At 38.9% G+C, this 20,959-nt stretch overlaps 1 protein-coding gene across 2 annotated transcripts in view; it reads left to right on the forward strand.

Moving 5' to 3' along the window:
• ezrb (ezrin b) overlaps positions 1-20,959 on the forward strand; it is a 36,289-nt gene that overhangs the window by 8,130 nt on the left and 7,200 nt on the right. For both annotated transcript variants that reach the window (XM_044170024.1, XM_044170025.1), the window contains exons 3-10: positions 1,615-1,698; positions 9,097-9,192; positions 11,137-11,411; positions 12,681-12,764; positions 12,842-12,988; positions 16,885-16,981; positions 17,544-17,707; positions 20,364-20,494. In XM_044170024.1, the coding sequence (XP_044025959.1) occupies positions 1,615-1,698; positions 9,097-9,192; positions 11,137-11,411; positions 12,681-12,764; positions 12,842-12,988; positions 16,885-16,981; positions 17,544-17,707; positions 20,364-20,494 (1,078 nt within the window). The remainder of the gene's footprint in view (positions 1-1,614; positions 1,699-9,096; positions 9,193-11,136; positions 11,412-12,680; positions 12,765-12,841; positions 12,989-16,884; positions 16,982-17,543; positions 17,708-20,363; positions 20,495-20,959) is intronic.

Below are 20,959 nucleotides of genomic sequence, written 5' to 3' on the forward strand. Positions count from 1 at the left end.
TTTTGAGAATGTCTGCTGCATCTTGTGGTAGTTTTTGGTAATCTGGCTCCAGTAGAATGTAGATGATGATAGCGAGGGACTGCTGGGGCACTGCAGCTGAAAGGGGATCTTTGTTTTGCTGTGTAAAGTAAATGCAGTGTTTCCCCTCCTTCCCCTGCTTTTTAGCTGTGACTTGAAGCTGGTATAAGTTGCCCTGTTGGACGGTTGACTCCAAAAGTTTCAAATTGTATGCACATGTGGCATTGCGGGACTGAGCTACAAACTATGTGGCTCTGAGTGCATCACTTTGATTTGGTTGGTAAAGCAAAGTTTCACCTTGCCACAGATCCTGGGTTTTAATCCAAAGTGAGTCAACTCTGCTAACCTCACTTGAAAGCAGCAGACATATGGATGAAAAAAATGGGGCATCCTTGAATATCCACTGTCTAGACGACTGTGTTCTTACAATATCCTGGACAGCACAGTGGATTGGATTTGCCTTCTCTGTAGGATTTAAGCCTGTCAGTGAGTTGCTCTGCCTGTGTAGCTTCATAGAAGTCGGTGGAGATCTGAGTCACCAGATAGTCACTGCTGCAGACATCCCTTTTCCAGTGGGCGTCATTGAATTTGTTCACCGCTGAGGCTCAGCGCAGCTCACAATGGGCTAGAGATGAAAGATGTCACTGGAGGGCTCTGTTAGTGGGCTTTCTCTCTCTTCACTCTGTTTCCACTGACCTCTTTGTATCGTTTTCACTGAGCATTAATAAGTTCAGTCAATACTTTGAGGGTCTGTGTCTTTTCATAGCCCCACGCAAATACCAGAGACATTTGAGTTAATGCACATACTGACTCTTTTCTGTGGGGTATATTGTCAAAGTAGCTATTGTAAACATTTGTGCATTGTTGTGTGGCCTTTGTGTGAAATTCAGATGCCATTTGCTGATTACTAACCAAATTTACAATACAGAATATTGTTTCTCTCCATTATGGGACACAGTTGACGTCAGTTCTCATTGTCCTCTGCAGTACACCAGTCATTTGTAATGGTTTTGAAATCGCACATTAATCACTGGGGTGGATCCCTGTAAGTGGACATTAAATTCTCTGTTCATGAAGCAGGTTTTAGTTAGATTGACCACCTCTTTTTGTATGCACAGGCCATTCTGATCAATCATTAACCAGAGAACCGAGCCTTTTTCCTGTGAAAGGGAGTGAATGACTGAAGCATCTGTCACATTTTAGCCCTCTCTTCAGTCTATCCATCTAGAATAACATCCATGGTGCCTCTTTTCGCTTGGTGAATTATAAGTGGAATTAGCATTAGATATGCCATGTCTTAACCCTCATGTGTTCCTTAAAATCAAAAGTTAGAGCTATCGCTGAATATTCTCATCAAAAACACCTCAGATTTTGCAGCAGAATTCCCTTCCATCAGCATATCTGGCTCTGAGAAAGCAGAGATAAACACAGAACCCCGTGTGTTTACTCTGCAAACACACACACACACACACAAACACACTAAAGCAATGCTCTGTAGTCTAGCATGCTTTAGCGCGTATTGGTCCTTACCTGTGAGAACCTCTCTGTTGCTGTGTATCAGCTTTTCAGCTCCCGTTTTCTCATGTTTTTCCACAGGTCAATGTTCGCGTCACCACCATGGACGCTGAGCTGGAGTTCGCCATCCAGCCCAGCACCACCGGCAAGCAGCTGTTTGACCAGGTACAGTGCATATCAGTTCTGTATTGACCTCTTGCATTGGTGTTGACCAATAAATATGTTATCAATATCACTTTCCAAAAGTTTTGGAAACAACATGATTAACAATTTGGAATCGAGTTTTTGAATAAAGTAATTTTTATAGAATATAGATTTTATACATTATAGATATACATACACAATTAATAGTTCGTAGAATTAAAGGAATAGTTCGATATTTAGAAAGGAAGGTCGATACCACTCTTAGCTTAGCTTAGCTTAGCTTAGCTAACAGGCTTCTGGAAACAGCTAGCGTGGCTCTTTCCAAAGGTAACAATATCTGCCTACAAGCACCTCTAAAGCTCACTAATTAACACATCTCGTTTGTTTAATCTGTAGAAAAACTTAAGTGTAAAAACGGCAAATTGTGGTTTTACGGGGTTATGTGCGGGACTATTTCTCGGCCTGTACTATTTGCCAGTGGAGACTCCAGGAAGTTATTTCTCCTTGCCAGGAAATAGTCTGGCACATAACTCTCTGTAAAACTGTTAATTGTCACTTTTTGGTTTTGTACGGATTAAAGAAACAAGATAAAACAAGTTAATCAGAGAACTTTAGAGGTGCTGGTCGGCGGATTTTGTTAGCTTTGGACAGAGCCAGGCTAGCTGTTTCCCCCTGTATCCAGTCTTTATGCTAAGCTAAGCTAGCCAACTGCTTGCTCCAGCTAAATATTTAATGCACAAACACAAGAGTAGTATCGATCTTCTCATTTAACTCTCGGCAAGAAAGCAAATAAGCATAATTCCCAAAATGTTGAACTATTCCTTTTAAATGTTTTTTTTTTTGTTTTTATTTAACGAAAGTAAGTAAAAAGTGTTTCGCTATGAAAGAACCAATAAATCATAGATACTGTTGATGACGTGTACTTTATTGACAACATTTTGGTCCTCAGACCTTCATCAGGTAAAATGGTATATAGATAAACAGAGTTTTCGATTGGACGTAACTGTCAATAAGACTTTCTGGTGTGCAAGAACTTAGAATAATAATAGTAGAATAAAGTAAGTGTTTACAACTCAACTTAACTTTTTACAAACTGTTACAACCTTTGTAATCATGTCAAGGGTTGCATATCACTCTCACGTCAGCTAACTGGATTGACGTCACTGATAGAGATCTGTGTTAGGAGAAAGTGTCTGTCCTCATTATCATCCCTCCAAAGCTCTTTCCATTCATTACATCCAGGTCTGAAAAGTTATCTCCTACAGACGAGATTACAGGAGCTTTTCGCTTCAAGTGTCCTTATCAGTCTCTGTCTTCCCGGTGAGGTTCGGGGGCTATTATAAATGGTTTCCTTTGATGAAAAATTGCAGCTAATGTAAGAGAACTTGAGGCATTTATTAAACTAATGATTAATCACATTAGTGATATTTAAAGCTGTGAATGAAGTCTGTTAAGAAGTTACTTAGTCTCAGTGCAGAGCAAAGGTGTGGCCACAATAATGTAAACATAAAAATGTTCCTCTTGTAGTTGTAGCTCCCTAGTATAGGACACTGTTTTACCATGGACTTAAGCTAATCTATTTACTGGTTATTAATTACTGTCATGATTATTGCAAGTGATCCCCTTTTCCCTATAGTGTCTGGCACCATTTTAGGAAATCGCATTCACATATACAGATATATTTGCTTATTTAGAAAAAGCATGTTGTCGGCTTTATAGTAAAATAATCATTTTGGAACACACAGAAATTAATGCCACTATCTTTTGACCTCAAATTGATTATTCTTAGCTCTTTCATCAGGTGTGTATTGAATGTTAAAGTTAGTTAGTGTATTAATGTTTGTCTATTACAGCAAATGTGGTTATATAATAACTAGAAGTGGTAGTATGTGGTATGGTGTTTTGTTCTTGACCCTTGTGGTTCATATTACTGGTCACTTGCAGTATTGTTAAGCGAGGAATTTTCTTTGAATTCGCACTTATCCTCTTGTTGTAAAATACTATTGTGAAGCTCAGTACAAATGTAGATGACATGTCATTAGCACGAGCTCCTCTGAGGCCTTATGACAGCACCGGGGGGAGGAAAGGCATTGTTTTAGCCACTTCCTGTATAACTCGTTTTTCAATAGTAAGTGTAGCCGACTGTAGATGTCAGGGGATTCACCCTTCATGTCAGCAGTACTGTAGAGAACATTTTAGTCAAAAAACATCTGAATACAATCATGTTAAACATAATATCCCTAAAAATCAACTAGCATGACAGCCATATTCAGAAATTGGTGTATTTTGTGTGATATTGATGTCATCGCTTGTGTATGGATGTGTTTTGGCAAGTCAGCACTTGTGACACTTCTGTTTTTGGACAAATAAAGCAGCAGGGCCACTGCTCTAAAGCTTTCAATGTGCAGTTGTGTTAAAGGAAGGAATAGCTGAGGACCCAGATATTCGCCTTTGACATCTCTCTATTTATAGGTGTTGGCGAATTCCCCAGCCTACTTGTTAGAATGGCTCTTAGTGGGGTGTGCCACAGATAATCACTCACTCCCTGTGATAGTATCAGAGACAGTTCAGTGCTCTATTTTAGTGCAACGATACAATTTACTAATTTGAGCATGGAAAATGGTCTACGAAGCTTGTCTGAAGTCTGAGCAGCCGTTTAGTGTCTACAGATTAATCAGGCTGACATTTAGCTTTAGTGGTCGCATCTCTGAAGTCAGTCAGCAGCCTGATTTAGTTTTAAATGGGTGCTTTGGCAGCAATCAGCTGTAAAGACACAGAAGTACACTCACAGAGTGTTTTGTGGAAATGCTGAGCAACAGCGGTGAGCTCATTTCCAGGGCAAATGTGAGGCCTCATGTGGCACGTCTGGTCAGTGCTGATCATAGCCTTAGTCTCTGCTGCTCTTAAAGAGAAACTTCTGCCACTCCCCTATACGCCCTTGTACAGTTTCACTTCCATATGACGCTTGTTTCATTTTGCCTTTAGCCACAATTAGAAAAATAACTGCTTTACGTGCTTTACAGTAGATGTACTGGTTTTAGTTAAGTCTGTCTCCAGTGTGTTTTCCCAATCTCCAGATGCTCTCTCCTGTGTTAATGTGGTATCAGAAGGCTGTCAGTTTCAGCTTCAGTTCTTGAGAACTGGTTTGGATTGGTTAAAAGCAGGAAGGATGATTGATGTTAAACAGCTGAAAACATGGCAACATTTTAAACAGTTCAACAATGTCTTGAACTGAATCCAAGTCCGAATAATCTGACTGACATGTGTCAAAATATGGAACTAGTTCACTTACACACCCAACCCACATGTCAAAGTCGCATTAAAAAATCAAGTCAAGTCAAGAGAGGGAATATTTTGCATGATGGATTTTCTTCTTTGCTGTAGTATTGTAGCAGAACTATTCTTAGATATTAAAGTCTAAAATATTAAAGTCTAAAATACTGCTTTGTAACACTCCAATCAATGTGTGGTCTGACAGTATTAGACCCATTTCCTTAGGTCCGGTACCCACTGCCCCCCCTCCACCACGAAACACACTTTGCTGGTCCCTGTTTGGGGCCCGACTGGGTGAACCCCTCCCTTCCCCTCCTCAGTTGCTGGAGGACTCTGTGTTATTCAGCCCAGAGGATGCAGTGTGTAATGCTGTTTCAGCCCAGTGGCATTCCTCTCTCTCACCACAGGGCCAGAGCTCCCATAAACAAGCCAGAGAAACTTTGCCTCTGTCAGATCGCTGTAAGATGAGGCTGCAGACTTAAGTCATGCTAACTGCTCCTATGTGGCACTGCAACCTTTTGCTCCTTCAACCTAAAACGAGTCTGAAGTGGGTGTTGACATTGTTCTTAAGAATTTGACAGACACTGTAAAGGTTTAGCTTCTTCAACCTGACTTCAAATGTTTCACTGAGTTTAATTGTTGCCACAATGAAGTAGACTTGTGCTTCTGCTTATAATGGTTCGTTAAAGTAGTTTGGCCCAGAGATTTTAGACATATCTAGGGATTTATTTTTTTTCAAGGCTGAATACAATCGCACAGGTTTTCAGGGTATATCAGCAAGTCTTAAAAAGTCTTGAATCATTTTCATCAAAAAAAGGCTTAAATTTAATTTACAAAAATCTCATATTTCGTCTTGCCTGCTGTGGACAGTAACATTAGTCATAACTCTTTTTTTGTACGTGGTTGCTGGCTGTCAGGAGATGTTATACACCTATAAACTATAAGTAGGATTGTTTCAACAGTGAAGTGTGCAGCTGTTTTAATCCTTTTTTGTGGAGTTTCATTCAGCACCATTAGACCTGTAGCAAACACTTTCACTACTGCATCCTACAGCAGCTACGAAGCTCATTCACTCTTAATGGGCAGGTGTAAATTATAACAAAAACTCAAATGAACTTAAGTGAATTATTCATTTTCTATTGGTTTATCCATCCATCCATTTTCTGCCGCCTTTCTAGATTTGTGTCGTTTAAATGTAATTAATTACATTGTTATTGAAACTGAATTAAATTATGAATTATTGTTATGAACTGCTGGGAAGTACAGATTAAATGTGATACAATAATACATAACTATAAGCTACATCATCCCTACTGGTTTCCCATGAAACTTTGGCCTGTATCACTGTGAAAGGTATTAAATTGTGTTCTATGTGGTTTTAAAAAGGTGTTTAAAAAGTTTTTTGAAATTTAATTTGGTGAACCCTGCAGAAACCCTGAGTTTTGCATTGGAGTGTTGTGTTTTTAGTAATCTTACTCAGAACGAATATCTCAGGTGTTAGGAGCTCTTGACGTTCATTGGAGCGACATAGCAACCCATTAAAGTGAAGGCAGCCTGCCAAACCAACCTGCTGCGATGTCAGTTTACTAAACCTGTATCCCCAGATTCAGATTTAATCCTCCTCTAATGAACTGTATTATTTTCAGTATCCTTTGCCAGCAGGTGTTCATAACATGTACAGCATGTTATTGCAGCTAGTTTATTATCTATTTGTCAAGTCAAGTACAGCGTTGTTAAAAGTTGGTAAGTCAGTGCCAAGGTTGTACCAAGCCTCTCTACAGTAGCTTATCCCCTGAGATGATAGTTCATTTAGTTATCTGTAGCCCGCTCTCACTGCCTCTCACTCTGGAGACCCCAAAGCAAAACTGCCATGAAAGGGCTGATTGTTTCTGAGGCCTTATGAGTTTCGTTACAGGTGAGATGCAGCCTGAAGTGCTCTCTCATTTCAGGCCCCTTCTAGTGCTTGTTGTTGTTGCACTAAATACAATCAATCAGAAAGAGTCCCTGCATTTCAAGCAATTCATTTTTACTCCCACATGTCAGCCTGCCCTGTATTTTGTGTCGGCCCCTAAGACGGGGAGTTTGATTTTAATTTTAAACTTGGCTGGAGCTTATCTTTGGGGATGGGCTTGGCCGGAGTGCCCATGGGTTGATTCAGACTTCACCCAGGCAACTTAACACCTCACCTGGTGACTGGGTGGGGAATTTGGCAGTGATGCATTCAAAAAGGGCCCAGCACAGAGATTGTCCCACTTAACGGCACACATACACACGCTCAAACATGAATTCCCTACACAGTGCTGTTGGAAAATTGCTCTGCCTTTCTGAAGGCCATAAAGAGCCTCTGGTCATTGAGGTTTTTCCTCAGAAGCCAGTGGAAAATGGCATGGTAGCTTCTCCTGCAGCACAAGTGATTATTCCAGATCTATAACTGGGTTTTCACTTTCAGCCTCAGCTGCACAGTCTGAAATTGGTTGAAAAAATCTTCAAATTGCTGATCTGAAGCGTTTCCAGTGCGGTTGAAATTAAAACTGTGTTCATAATCTGCCTTTTTAGATGTTAATAATTAGGAGTTTTGACTGTTGCAGTTTTGCCAGAAAGTAACAGCCTTATAAATTGGAGCAGACACCCCCTTCTCAGTCTGTTCCTGGAGTCAGAGACAGGATGCTGGTCATGCAGCATGCCCTGGTTATACAGTATCACTCCTCCTCACTGGTCAAACAATAGGACCACTTTGTTAAAGACCAGCCCTCATCATGCTCTTGTGTTCTGTGGCATATTGCAACAGATAGATAGATGTGAGCTAAGTGTTGCTTTAAACACAAGAACACTTACATTACTTACATTAAACATTTAGTTACGTGTTATTGAAAAATCTGACCATTACTAGTAATTACCCAAAATGAAATATGCTGATATTACTGTGAATATGTTTGCTTCCTCACTAGATTAGCCTAATGAACTTCGATCAGCAATCAAAGCCCTCAGTCTCACATAGCAGCAAGATTCATTATTGGTAAAGGTGCCAGTTAGAGCTCAAATGATTAATAGATTAGCCGATCTACATAAAATTAATTTGCAACTATTTTGATAATCATTTGTCATTTTTCAAGCACAAATGCAAAAACTTACCAAGTTCCAGTTTGTCAACTGTGAGGACTTTTCTTTGTCATACACGATAGAAAACCAAATATAATTGGGTTTTGGGTTTTTGGTCAGACAAAACAAGAAATTTGAAGACATCACTTTGGGATTTATTTTCACTATTTTCTGACATTTTATAGCCCAAACTTTTCATCAAATAATTGAAAAAATATCGGTTTAGTCTCAGTGACAATGGTAACCATCCATGGAACCATCTCCCCGTCCAGATCATACTGTATATTTGCCAGATTGCTTCAGGCAACACACAAGTAGTGTTTTAGAGTGTACTTTTATTTGTCCTGGCAGTAGTTGACTGTGGTTTGTATCATTACCTTAGCCAAGTCCACACTCAGGCCTGGGAATGTGTAATACTATGAGGGTTGTTCACCAGATTAGTCTGGTACCTGAGTATGTCACCTTAAGGTTAGATTCTTCAGGCCTCGCCAGCGTCTGTAAAGCCTTCAAAAGCCTTTTCATGACTCCTCACTCTGCTGGAAAAAATCCATCAGTGATTCATTTACGTTTATTGGAAAAATTACCTCATTGATTTTTGTGGTGTGAAGGCGTGATCTCTACTACAGTTACATGATCATCTCATAATCTGTTTTCTGGAAGAGCAGGTTGTGAAAGCTGATGTGGAAAACGGGAGTCTTTTTCCCAGTGTGTGTTTTAGAGCTGAAACGATTAGTCGATCGGCAGAAAAATAATCAGCAACTATTTTGATAATCGATTTAATTGTTTAGGTCATTTATCAAGCAAAAATAGTGAAAAAAATGGTTCAGTTTGTCAGGTTCCAGCTTCTCAGATATGAGGATTTGCTGCTTCTCTTTGTCATATATCACAGTCAACTGAATACCTTTTTTAGTTTTGGATTTATGATCGTTTGTTTTCACTATTTGTTTTACATTTCATAGACCAAATGATGAATGGATTAATAAAAATAATTGAAAGTAGTCTTGTTTGTTGTGTTTTAAGACTTAGTGATTCCTTTTCTCCGTGTAGGTGGTGAAAACCATCGGCTTGCGTGAGATCTGGTACTTCGGACTTCAGTATATGGATGGCAAAGGTTACTACACTTGGCTAAAACTCGACAAAAAGGTAAGATCCAGCTATGAAAATACACATTTGTTTTTGATTTTGTCTCATAATAATCCTCCTATCTTTTAAATACTCAAATTATTGAGGTTCTTAGGTCATTAGGGTTGGAAAAACATTTACAGTGTGTTATAATACTTCATCATTCAATCATGAATCATTGTAATTGTAAATACTGTTAAGAATTAGACCACACGGTGTTATTCATACTGTCATGCTAGTTAATTAACAATATATGCTGTGGAATTTAGTATTGATGTCATTATTTTCCTTTCAATAGACACAAATTCCACTATAATTACATATCATGATAGCTACACCTACATACCTACATGCTTATTTCACTCTGTGTCTCAGGTATATCCCCAGCTCGCCCTATGGAGTCAAATTCTATAAACAATAGAGAAAGAATGCATTCTTTTGAGGGGACGGTACAGTCAGAGCTCCCATGTTTGCCTTTCAGTCAATCAGTAGCCACCGTATTACAGTATGTATGTATTCACATGCTATATTGTGGTTCCACTTCTGACATGGCAGCTAATTTTGTCTGGTTTCTGTCTGTGCTGGGGGGTCAGAGCACTGCATGTAATCAGCTGGAGGTGGATTATTTGACAAGAGCGTGAACTCTTTGTGAACCAGAGCTGCCTTCGCTCTTCTCTGTTATCCCTGAGTAAACACGGGTTACTGTACCTGTAACTGTACGGTTGAGTTGCATTATGGGTTCATTTAGGTGCCAGGTTTTGACAACTAAGAAGAATGTGTGGAACAAAAAAGACTATATCTCTGGTTCTGCTGCATCGATTTTGATCCTTTTTCTTTTCAACTGTCCATCGTGAGTCAGACGATGTTATATGGGTGCAATACTAAATTGGTAGAGTACTACTCTACTGGCTCTTATGCTTAATAGTGCAGCATTAAACACAGACTGTAAAACATATAGTGAATAGATTAAGACCGTTTCTGACTAATTGGATTGATGAGAATATTTCTGATGAATGCCTGAAACAAAATGTAGGAAACCACGCTAATCTAGGCAAACTTCAAAAGTTGTTTGTTTAATCATAAACAAGGGTCACTGAGCGAGAGAAAGGGTTATGCTTGCCTCAGTCAGCAGCAATAAACTGTACATTGTGTGCTGACGCTGCGCTGGAGCTCATCAGCACAATGCCTTGCTCAAACTGGAATATTCCCGGCCCCATTCTCTCCAGCAAGACCGCTTGGTTCCTGTTTTGAAATTAGAGGAAGAGGCTCATTGTGTAAACACATACTGTAGCTCGGAGTTATTAAAGTGTATTTCCACTGAATGAGGGTAAGGGCAGTGCACCCATGAAACTGCGGAACGATAAGCTGTTTCCTAATGAGTTAAACATTGACCCATTTATTTATGTTGCTGATTTTGAATCATTGGTAGCAAATAATACTGTTTACAGATTTGAAAGAGACATGATTTATGCCTTTTGCTTAAGTAGAATTACTGTATACTGATAAAATTTGAAACCATCATGATTCCCAGATGATCATATCCTTGCTCTCAATTTTGAGAAAATCTCAGTCTTGATTTATACCCCATAAACATTTGATAATACTCTACAATCCAGCTTTTCCAGCTGGTTGACATTCTAGGAATAGTGCAGAAATACGCTTATTTGCGTTCTTGCCAAGAGTTAGATGAGAAGATTGATGCCACTGTCATATCTGCAGTAAATGTGTTGCTGGAGCCAACAGTCGGTTAACTTAGCTTAGCATAAAGAGTGGAAATAGGGGGAAACCTAGCCGGCTGCTGGCTGCAGCTACATATTTACCGTACAAACATGAAAGTGGCATCAGTCTTCTCATCTAACTCTTGGCAAGAAAGCGAATAAGCATATTTCCCAAAAAGTCCAACTATTCCTTTAATGCTCACGTGATATTGGATGTTATTGTAATTATGTTGTAATTTCTCTCCAGGTGTCGTCCCAGGACGTGAAGAAGGAGAACCCACTGCAGTTCAAGTTTCGGGCCAAATTCTTCCCAGAGGATGTGTCTGAGGAGCTGATTCAGGACATCACCCAGAAGCTTTTCTTCCTGCAGGTGAAGGAGGGCATCCTGAGCGACGAGGTTTACTGTCCACCAGAGACGGCTGTGCTGCTGGCCTCCTACTCTGTTCAGGCCAAATTTGGAGACTACAACAAAGAAGTCCACCGGCCTGGATACCTGCTGTCTGAACGCCTGCTGCCACACAGGTGAGATGCGCCAGTAGATTCAGAACAGGGAATCAAGCTTTGTTGTTGCATTAACATCTAGAGCAAAAGGCAAGGTGTTATGTAGTAAGACACTTGGCTTATTATATTGAAGCAATTGGGTTTGGCACTGGCAGAAAATAATGCTGTCGCATAAGATAATTATTGAATAATGAGAAATTTTAAAGAAAGAAGGAACTAAAAATCTTAAACATTAAAGCAAGAGCTGCACTCAACACTGAAAGAAAATAGATAATGATGAGTCAAAAACGTTGAATCATTTGCGAGTGTTTGTGTGCCATCTATTCATATTATGTCTTTGTCAGTGTATAAAGTTGTCAATTCAGCTTTCAAGGCATACATACATACATACATACACTGTGTTAAAATTTAAAAGGGAGAAAACGAAGATAACGGAGTAACTCACTGGCTTTATTTTTATTACATCATTAATCATGGCACAGGCCACAAAGCAGAGTCACCTTGAACAGTGTGCCAAGAGAGTGGCAGAGTTCTTTTAGTATTTTCTTGTTTGAAAACCGTTGGCGCACCTTTGGCTCACTTATTAACAAGGTGCGATTTGGGTGGATGTGTCAGGAACTGGTGGCAATCATGTTCAATGGTATCGGCTCCTCTCATCCCCCTGTAGAATTCAGAAACATTAAATGATTTTGTAGTGTGAAAAAACAGCAGCTCAAATATGCCGCCAAGGACATGATAATGATAACAATCTCTTTTTAATTCATGTGTCTGGACACAAACCTAAGAAAATGTGTATGATAGCATCAACAGCTAGTTGGATGAACACAAGAGTACAGAAGTTAATGTGGTTATTGTAGACTTCCTGTAGTTGTATGGGGAATAAATCCACTGAAAGAGAAGGCCTTAATACGCCATGTTACTGTAGCTGTTTTGGTGACGAGATATTAATATTAACTCTGCCTTGATTATTATTGCCATAATCAAAATAAAACTGACTTTTTCTGAGTATTTTAATGTGTCTTCTCATTTGCTGCACATGTATAATGTTAAACAGACACAACATGAATTAAAGGGGTTTATGGGATTTTAGAAAGGATTATGTGCTTGTCTGACGGTGCAACACTTCGCCAAAATAAAGTTGGACTTTGCACAATGCAATGCTTACATGAAAAGAGAGCCCATAATGTTATGTTTCAAACCAAAGCCAAAGATATCAGACTGTCTTGTGTGTTAATGGTCTCTGCATGGTGATGTAGCTTATCTTTGCTACTTTCCTCTCTCTTTCCGTAGAGTCCTGGAGCAGCACAAGTTATCCAGAGAACAGTGGGAGGAGAGGATTCAGGTGTGGCACGAGGAGCACCATGGGATGTTAAAGTGAGTGTGTGTTTTATATAATGTCACTCATTGAGTTAATGCACTTAAAGAATACATTTAAATAATAATTCTTGCAGGGAGGACGCTATGCTGGAGTACCTGAAGATCGCCCAGGACCTGGAAATGTACGGAGTCAACTACTTTGACATCAAGAATAAGAAGGGAACAGAGCTGTGGCTGGGAGTGGACGCCCTGGGAGTCAACATTTATGAGAAGGACGACAAGTAAGCACTGTATTTTGATGGACTCTGGAAGTAAACAGCCCTGCTGTTAGTGTCTGTTGTGGCTCTTGTTTTGTGCCTGCTGCTGCAGTAGCTGCAGCCCTGTGACACAGAGCTAAACTGGCTGGGCCAGGTCCATGTCTGTACTTAATCACTATTCCTGTTCCTCTGCCGACAGAATGACAGGAATAACAATGAAGGCCAATTGGATACAGGAGGAGTATCTCCAAAGACAGAATTGGAAATGTCTGTTTATTACCCTTTTAAAATGCATTCTTTTGCAGTCACATTACTTGCAGATTCCCTGAGCTGAAATAATAATGAGGTTTTTAGGTTTTTGGACACAAATTTGTCACATAATAACGTTTATAATTTGTGCCCTTGCTGCATATAATTGTGCCTGCTTCGAGTGAGTGTGTCATCGTCTTTTGTAGTTATGTTGGACAAACAGGAAGTCTTTTGTTCACACCTCTGCTTGGAGAGCTTACTACTCTACATACAACTGAATGATAAAACCTCCTGAAGCACAAAGCACATGTTTGTGTGCACATGCCTCAGACTTAATCACTACCCATTTCTCTTGTTTATCCACAGATAATGTCAGAAAAAGTAAATTTTCCTCTGTTGTATTTGTTGGTTTGTGATGATTTTTTCTTTGTTTTGCATTGTGCTCCAAGAGAAACCTACTTTTTTTTTTTTTTAGATCTGTCAGCCTGGTCTTGGTTGTGATTGCCACTTTGTTTATAGGGCAAGACAGTCTGGGATGTAATCACCCTGTATTTGGTGAAATGAGCTCTGAGATCTCCTGTGGCTGGTGGCCTTGTCTGTGGGGTTACTGGAGTGAATGAAGTGCACCGTGAAGCACTTCACATCCCTGGTGACTTTCCTTTCAGTCACTGACCCTGTGCTGGAAATCTCTCCAGCCGTACTCTGCTCTGGCTGAGCTCTGTTGTTCACTGCCAGATTGTAGCTCTTCCCATATTAAACTGGCTGCACTGTGTCAGCTTTCCATGCCAGCGTCTGTTGAAAGCAGTGAGGTCTACTTTGTCTGCCTTAGTGGAAGAAATCAATACAGCAAGTTGGTGACAGGGTAATGACACAGTTTAGCAAGTCAGGCCTCTAATTGAACCTTTACTGGCTAATTCTTTTCTTATATCAGCTTATTTTCTTTTCAAGTGATTTAATTACTGTAACTGCTATTGTGTTAAAGTTCACCCAGTCTCTCATTTAGCCTTATTGTATCTTAACTGTGGCATGAAACCTCCAACAAGACTAAGAAACACATTGTTCCTGGGTCCTTGTGTCCCTATGTGAGTCTGTCTCTTTATGTGCTCCCTGGGATCGGCAAAGAAATGCCTCTCCTCCACGGTGCCCTCTGCTGTAACCATGGCTACGCAGACTGGTTTTTCAAGCTGTGCGGCACTTAAGAATGTGAGGCTAACCTACAACACTGTCTTTCCAATGAGGGCAGCTGGCCCACAATGCAGTGCAGCCAAGGCTTCGCCGAGGCACAGTCTGATCCTGGTTTAACTCCTTAAGCTCTGCGCTGCTCATTTTATAGGACAGAGTTTTTAGATGTTTTCTTGAGCCAAGGTCTTGTCTTAGCAACCATCCTAGTCAAACGCACACAGTAAAAACAAATTCGCTTTTGACTATTGAAAAACTGTTGCAAATTACCACTGATTTTACTATACACTGACTCAGTAGTTACTTTGATATCTAGCTGCCAAAGTCATCAGGTTATCAGGCTGCAACAGTATCTGAACCCCAAAAAACATGTTTTACTTCGGCATCTGCAACTATTTTGATTATCGATTTCATTTAAGTCATTATTTCTAGGAAAAATGCCAAACATTCATAGGTTTCAGCTTTTCTAATGTGAGGATTGGCTGCTTTTATTTGTCTTATGTGATTGTTAACTGTATATATTTGGAGTTTTGACTGTTAGTCAGACTCAACAGTTAATTTGAAGACTTGACGTTGGGTTTGAGGATATTGTTACTACGCCACTATTTTTGACATTTTATGGACCAAATGATTAATGGATTAATCGAGAAAATAATTGCTATATTAATTGATATTGAAAATAATTGTTAGTTTCAGCCCTACAATATTACAAAAAAAGTTTTCATAATTGCAGTTGTTATTTATATTGACTCAGTTGTGACTTGGGTATCTACCCAGACTGCAACAGTACCTGAACCTGAAAAAAACTTTTATTACTCGTGTTTTTTGACATACTGGTTCCACTAGCCGTTGCTATCAAATGCTAATATTCCCTACAAGTTTATTCTCATACATAAGTAATATTTGCCACAGAAAGCCAGACTTACAAATGAAATCCAGCTACATTTTCAACAATCACAGTGTCGTTCCTTTTCCAAATCACTGCAAGCTGTCAGTAAAATATTATGAACCACATCACTACACAACAGTAGCTTCTACAAACATGAATCCATTGATAAAGCACAGCTCAATAAACCACAAGACTCTGATAAAAATATTCAATCGCTGAGATAACTTTGTTTTCTCAATTCCTCAAGCATGAGTCAGGGTCAGTAATTGGGTGAAATTCTAGTTCAGGCAGTGCGGTTTCACAGCAGAGTTTCGCTGTGAGATGGATGGCTGCCTTTCCAGATTACAACACTATCGGCTTGTCAATGTTTACAGTGCTACTTTTTATTGTGCTGAATGAGTCTGGCATCTGTTCAGTATGTCTGGCACAATAGAACGGCGAGCCACACCCCAGATTAATCCCTCATACTCGAACAGTGGATGCCGAAATCCAGGTTCAGTCGGCCTGAGAAAGGGTTTATTCTAACACCACAGTATGAAGCAGTGGATTTAATGAAATTAATGACTTTTCTGACATTGTTTGGTGTTTGATTATGTCAACATGACACTTAAACTATCTGTATTATTATAATAAAACTAATTATTATTTTCATTATCGATTAATCAAATTAGTATTTTCTCTCTCTTTTAGTTTATAAAATGTTAAAAAACTATAGAAAGTAATAATTAATAATAATTTAATAATAAAAGTGTAATAAAAACATTTAAAACATTCAAATTAAAAGGCGCCGTCAGTAAGATCTACTAAAAGCAAGGATACAGACTACTTAAAAGCGAGATTTAAAAGGTGAGTCTTGAGATTTTTCTAAAGACTCACTTTAAGATGTTTTTCTTCTCTGTCTTAACTGTTGGTCATTTAATCCTGTAATGTTCGAGGGTATAGAGGGAGAGACAGTCGGCTATGTGTGAAGGTGCCTTGAGAGCCTTGTAAAATACAAACATTTTAAAATCACCTCTAAAAGAGACAGGAAGTGTGCTCTCCTTTACTTGTTGGCAGCTGTATTTTGGTCAAGCTGAAGTCTATTCACTGAATTTTTGGGGCAATCCAGTTAAAAAAGCATTGCAATAGTCCAGAGAGAGAGAGAGAATCAAAGCATGAATCAATTTCTTTGCATCAGAAAAAGTAAGATATGGTCTAACATTTGCAATATTTCTCTGGAAAAATGTCATCTCACATTTGTCTATGACACCCAAGCTTTTTGCCTCAGATTGAATCAGTTTTAATTCCACATGTTTGTCTCTTTTAGGATCAGCACCAATAACTAATTTTGGTTTTGGCCTCATTTAATTTGAAATAGTTGTTGCACATCCATAATATTTTTAGGTCAGTCTGTTAAATTATTTAAACTGTTGGGATCATCGGACACTAGTGAGTGTCCACATAGCGATGAAAATGTTGTGTGGTTGTATAATTTGGCTGATTGCATATAATGTCAAATTAGATCAAAAGCATGGGCTTATGGGTTGTGCCAGTTACATTGTGGCCCTCACACAGTAGTTTAGTATCACGTATAACGTTCATGTTCATGTGGTCACTTCCTCAGATTGACCCCAAAGATTGGCTTCCCCTGGAGTGAAATCAGAAACATTTCCTTCAACGATAAGAAATTCATCATCAAGCCCATCGACAAAAAGTCTCCGGTGAGTAATACTCAGCAGCATCAGCCAGCATTTAAAAATACTCCCTTTTCTCCTAAAAGTCTCCCTTTTCCTTTATTGTCTTCTCCAGTTTAAGAGTTCTTGTTCCTCTTCTGTGAAAATGAAGCTTTCGGAGCCTGTTAAGTCCCAGTTGTGTCTACAATTAAGCTCTCACCTTCCGCTTTACCTGCGGCATCATGTTTCTCTGTGGTGGAGAGAAAAACCATTAGACATATCCTCAGTCTTATCTAACATACATACTAGCCAGGGCTATTTTCCAGGCAATGCTATTAGTGATGGACCCCACAAAAGTAAGTGTTATACCTTAACTGTTTAGGCCAGGATATTTTACCTTTCACAATAAGTGGAACAATCTCTATAGTACTGTTTGTAGTAGTAATCTGTATTAAAATTTTTCCTTCACCTGCTCAGAGCCACTACTGGAGTCTTTGTCCTTTATCAGCAGAGTTTAATGGACAGGCAGCTAAACACTTTTCAGCCTGGTGTTTGTTCACTTTTCTTCTCTTTCTTATTCCTCCTGTCTGTTTCTTTCTCCAAATTTCAGGACTTTGTGTTTTATGCACCGAGACTGCGCATTAACAAGCGCATCCTGCAGCTGTGCATGGGCAACCACGAGCTGTACATGCGTCGCCGCAAGCCAGACACGATTGAGGTGCAGCAGATGAAGGCCCAGGCCCGAGAGGAGAAGCAACACAAACAGATGGAGAGGTACGCAGACGCCTGGAAACATGTATATATGTTACCTTTTTAGATCGTTATGAATTAAGCAACTTTCCATTTTTTTGGGCTAAAACGTTTGTAGCCGTAATTAAGTTTTTATTTTACTCAACAACTTTGAACATCAGTCTGATGATTGTGTGTGTGTGATTTTGCAAACATTTGCCATATCACTATATTGAGTTGATCTTCAGTCTTTAAGTAAACTGAAAACAGCCTCAAAATAATGAATAAATGTGAGAAAACTGGAAAATATCCATATCAATATTGTGATATTGATTCCAACCATAAGTCAAATAGCGAAAACTGCCTGTCAAAATTTCCCAAAGATATGCAGTTTATAGTCATATAAAGCAAGAAATCCTGACATCTGAGAAGCTAGAACCTTCAAATGTTTAGCATTTTTACATTAAAAAATGAACAATTAATCGATCAATCGACTAATCGTTACAGCTCTACAAGAGAGTAAAGGTTGCATATTCTCAATCCTCACCACTCTTTTCATAATGAATGTATTTGATCAACTTAACTAAAGTGAATAAGAAACTTTATTATAGGCTGCACCACCTCTAACCCATACACAACCTAATATACCACCTATGGTACTGAACACACAAGACTAAAAAAGTGTTTGTATTTCTTTAGATATGTAGTTTTATGATACTATCAACACCATGAAATGGTGCTCTATTAAGTAGATTAAGGCCAGGAGAATCGTGAATAACTGAATAGTTTGACCACGTTCACTGCTGTCTGAACCAACTTTACCAATGGCAGAAATGCAGTTCAACATGTGAAGTGAAACTACCATTCATTGGGTAATAATACAGCATTCCTTTTCAAGTATGGGATATCTGCTTCCTGTATTGGCTGAACTGAAAGTGAATGGATGTTTACCCTGGTCTCAGCTACAGCTGTGACCCACTGTCTGTCCCAGTACAGCTGTTCAAACAATGTGATGTAACTCCGAGCAGACAACACAGTAAACACCAGTGGGAGAACCATTAGAATATCAGGCCCCATCAGACAGAGTTAGGGTTCCTACATAGTAGCTCACAGTGGTCAGAGAGGCTGGGCTGGAGTCCAAACACAGTTACAAGGCGGTTTGCGATGAGTCCCTTAAGACGGCTAATTTAAACATAATTAAACCCTGAGGGAAGTAGCAGGTTGTTGCTCCAGCAAAAGTAGTAGAATAATGCAAGGAAATGTAAAAGTCCTTCCCTCCGACAGACTTATTTGGCTACTTGACAAAAGTTTTTCCCTTGTATAGTTTACATTAAAACTTTTACATGATAAAAAAAAAAGAAATCTACTTTATATCAGTCTTCCATGATAGTGAGGACTGATAGTGATAGAAACAGAATATCTTTGGGTTTTGGACTGTTGGTCAAACAAAATAAGACATTTTAAGACGTTACCATGGGCTCTGGGAAGTTGTAACAAGCATTTCTTTTTGCCATTTGCTCACATTCAATAGACCAACTGATTAATCAAGAAAATAATAGTTAATCGAAAATGAAAATAAATGTTAGTTGCAGCCCTACTTTTGTTACATATCATTGTAAATTGAATATCTTTGGATTTTGGACTGTTGTTCACATTTTATAGACTAAACAGTTAATTGGAAACATAATTGACTAATCACATTTTATCACATTTTATTTTATTTTTCAGAGTGTAGTGAACATGGAACAGTTAAACAAAAACATGGTTTTGTCAGTTTTCAGACTCAAAATCATCAGAGCTTCAGCATAAAAGAGCAAGAAGACACAAACACCTTTTTAATTACGACAGTCACATAGTTATTAAGGCAGTCAATAACATTAAAATTAAGTTTGGAAGAACAAACAGGCAGGTTTTCTTTCAATTATGTCAATTAATCAATAATGAAAATAATAGTGATTCGCAGCCTTAGACAAAATTCACATCAGAATATGTTTAGGGCTGAAACGATTACTTGATCGAAAGAAAATGAATCTGCAACTATTTTGATAATAAATTAATTGTTTAAAGCATTTTTTAAGCAAAATGTCAAAAATTCACTTCTTAAATGTGAATATTTTCTGGTTTATCAATAGTAAATTGAAGCTCTTTGGGGTTTTTTGAACAAAATAAGCTATTTGAATATTTAAACTTGGGCTTTGGGAACATTTTGATGGGTATTTTTGACTATTTTCTGACATTTTATAGACCGAATGATAAGTCAATTAATTGATAATGAAAATGTGTTAGTTGCAGCCCTAATATATGTCGAAATCTTCAAAGAATCCCTGTTACTGATAACTGCACAGATCTTGCAGCTTCCTAGTAACTGTTTTCATGCCACCTTTCACAGCATCTTATTTAAGCAGTTTAATTCAGGGGGATTGTGTTGCCAAATGCTTGTAAACAAGACCTGCAAGTAGTTTTCATGTGAGATAAGTGATATTTACATGAGAGTTTAGTATACTTTATGTGACCATGACAGATGCAGCGATGTTTTAATTATTTAGAAACAGCGATAATAGAGCAGCTTGTGCAGTCGTGTGGCAAATGTGTGCGTAAACAAATGTACGTGTGGGCTCACCGACTGTTGTTTGTGTCGGAACTATGTATCAACTATGTCAGCTCTCTTTGTTGGCTCACGGCGGCTGTGTCTTATCTGCAGGGCCCAGCTGGAGAACGAGAAGAAGAAGAGGGAGGCCATCGAGAAAGAGAAGGAGCAGATGGAGCAAGAGAAGCAGGACCTGATGATGAGGCTCTACCAGTTTGAGGAGAAGACCAAGAAGGCAGAGAGAGGTAGGGGGGGGGCAAAACCACTTCGTAGCCTCCAGCTGGACCACACCCCATTACTTCATGGTTTGAATATGTGTGTACATGTGATCATGAGGGTAGGTGAATGCGAGGCTAACAGCATAGGTTACTTGCTTTGTAAACAACAGGGATGATGAATGTTAGGTTTGAATGTAAGCTGAAGCAGTTAAGCATGTGATTTACTTTAACAGCACTGTAATCTGTATATACAGTATGAAGCATTATGGTTAGTAATTTTCTTTATTTTGTGTTTTGATTATATTTGGTTCAGTGTCCAACCCAGAGAAGCCTCGACTCTTTACTTCTAGTTTTAGCTTTTCCCTCTTGCGACAGTCTTGTCTACAGGCAGTAAAGCAGCAGTGTTTTTTTTTTTTGTTGTTTTTTTTTTTTTTCAAAATTTTTTTTATTTCACCTTAGGAAGCACTTATTGTTTACAAAATCAGATACAGT

The sequence above is a fragment of the Siniperca chuatsi genome, linkage group LG16 (genome assembly GCF_020085105.1).
Source record: "Siniperca chuatsi isolate FFG_IHB_CAS linkage group LG16, ASM2008510v1, whole genome shotgun sequence".
NCBI classification, from domain to species: Eukaryota; Metazoa; Chordata; class Actinopteri; order Centrarchiformes; family Sinipercidae; genus Siniperca; species Siniperca chuatsi.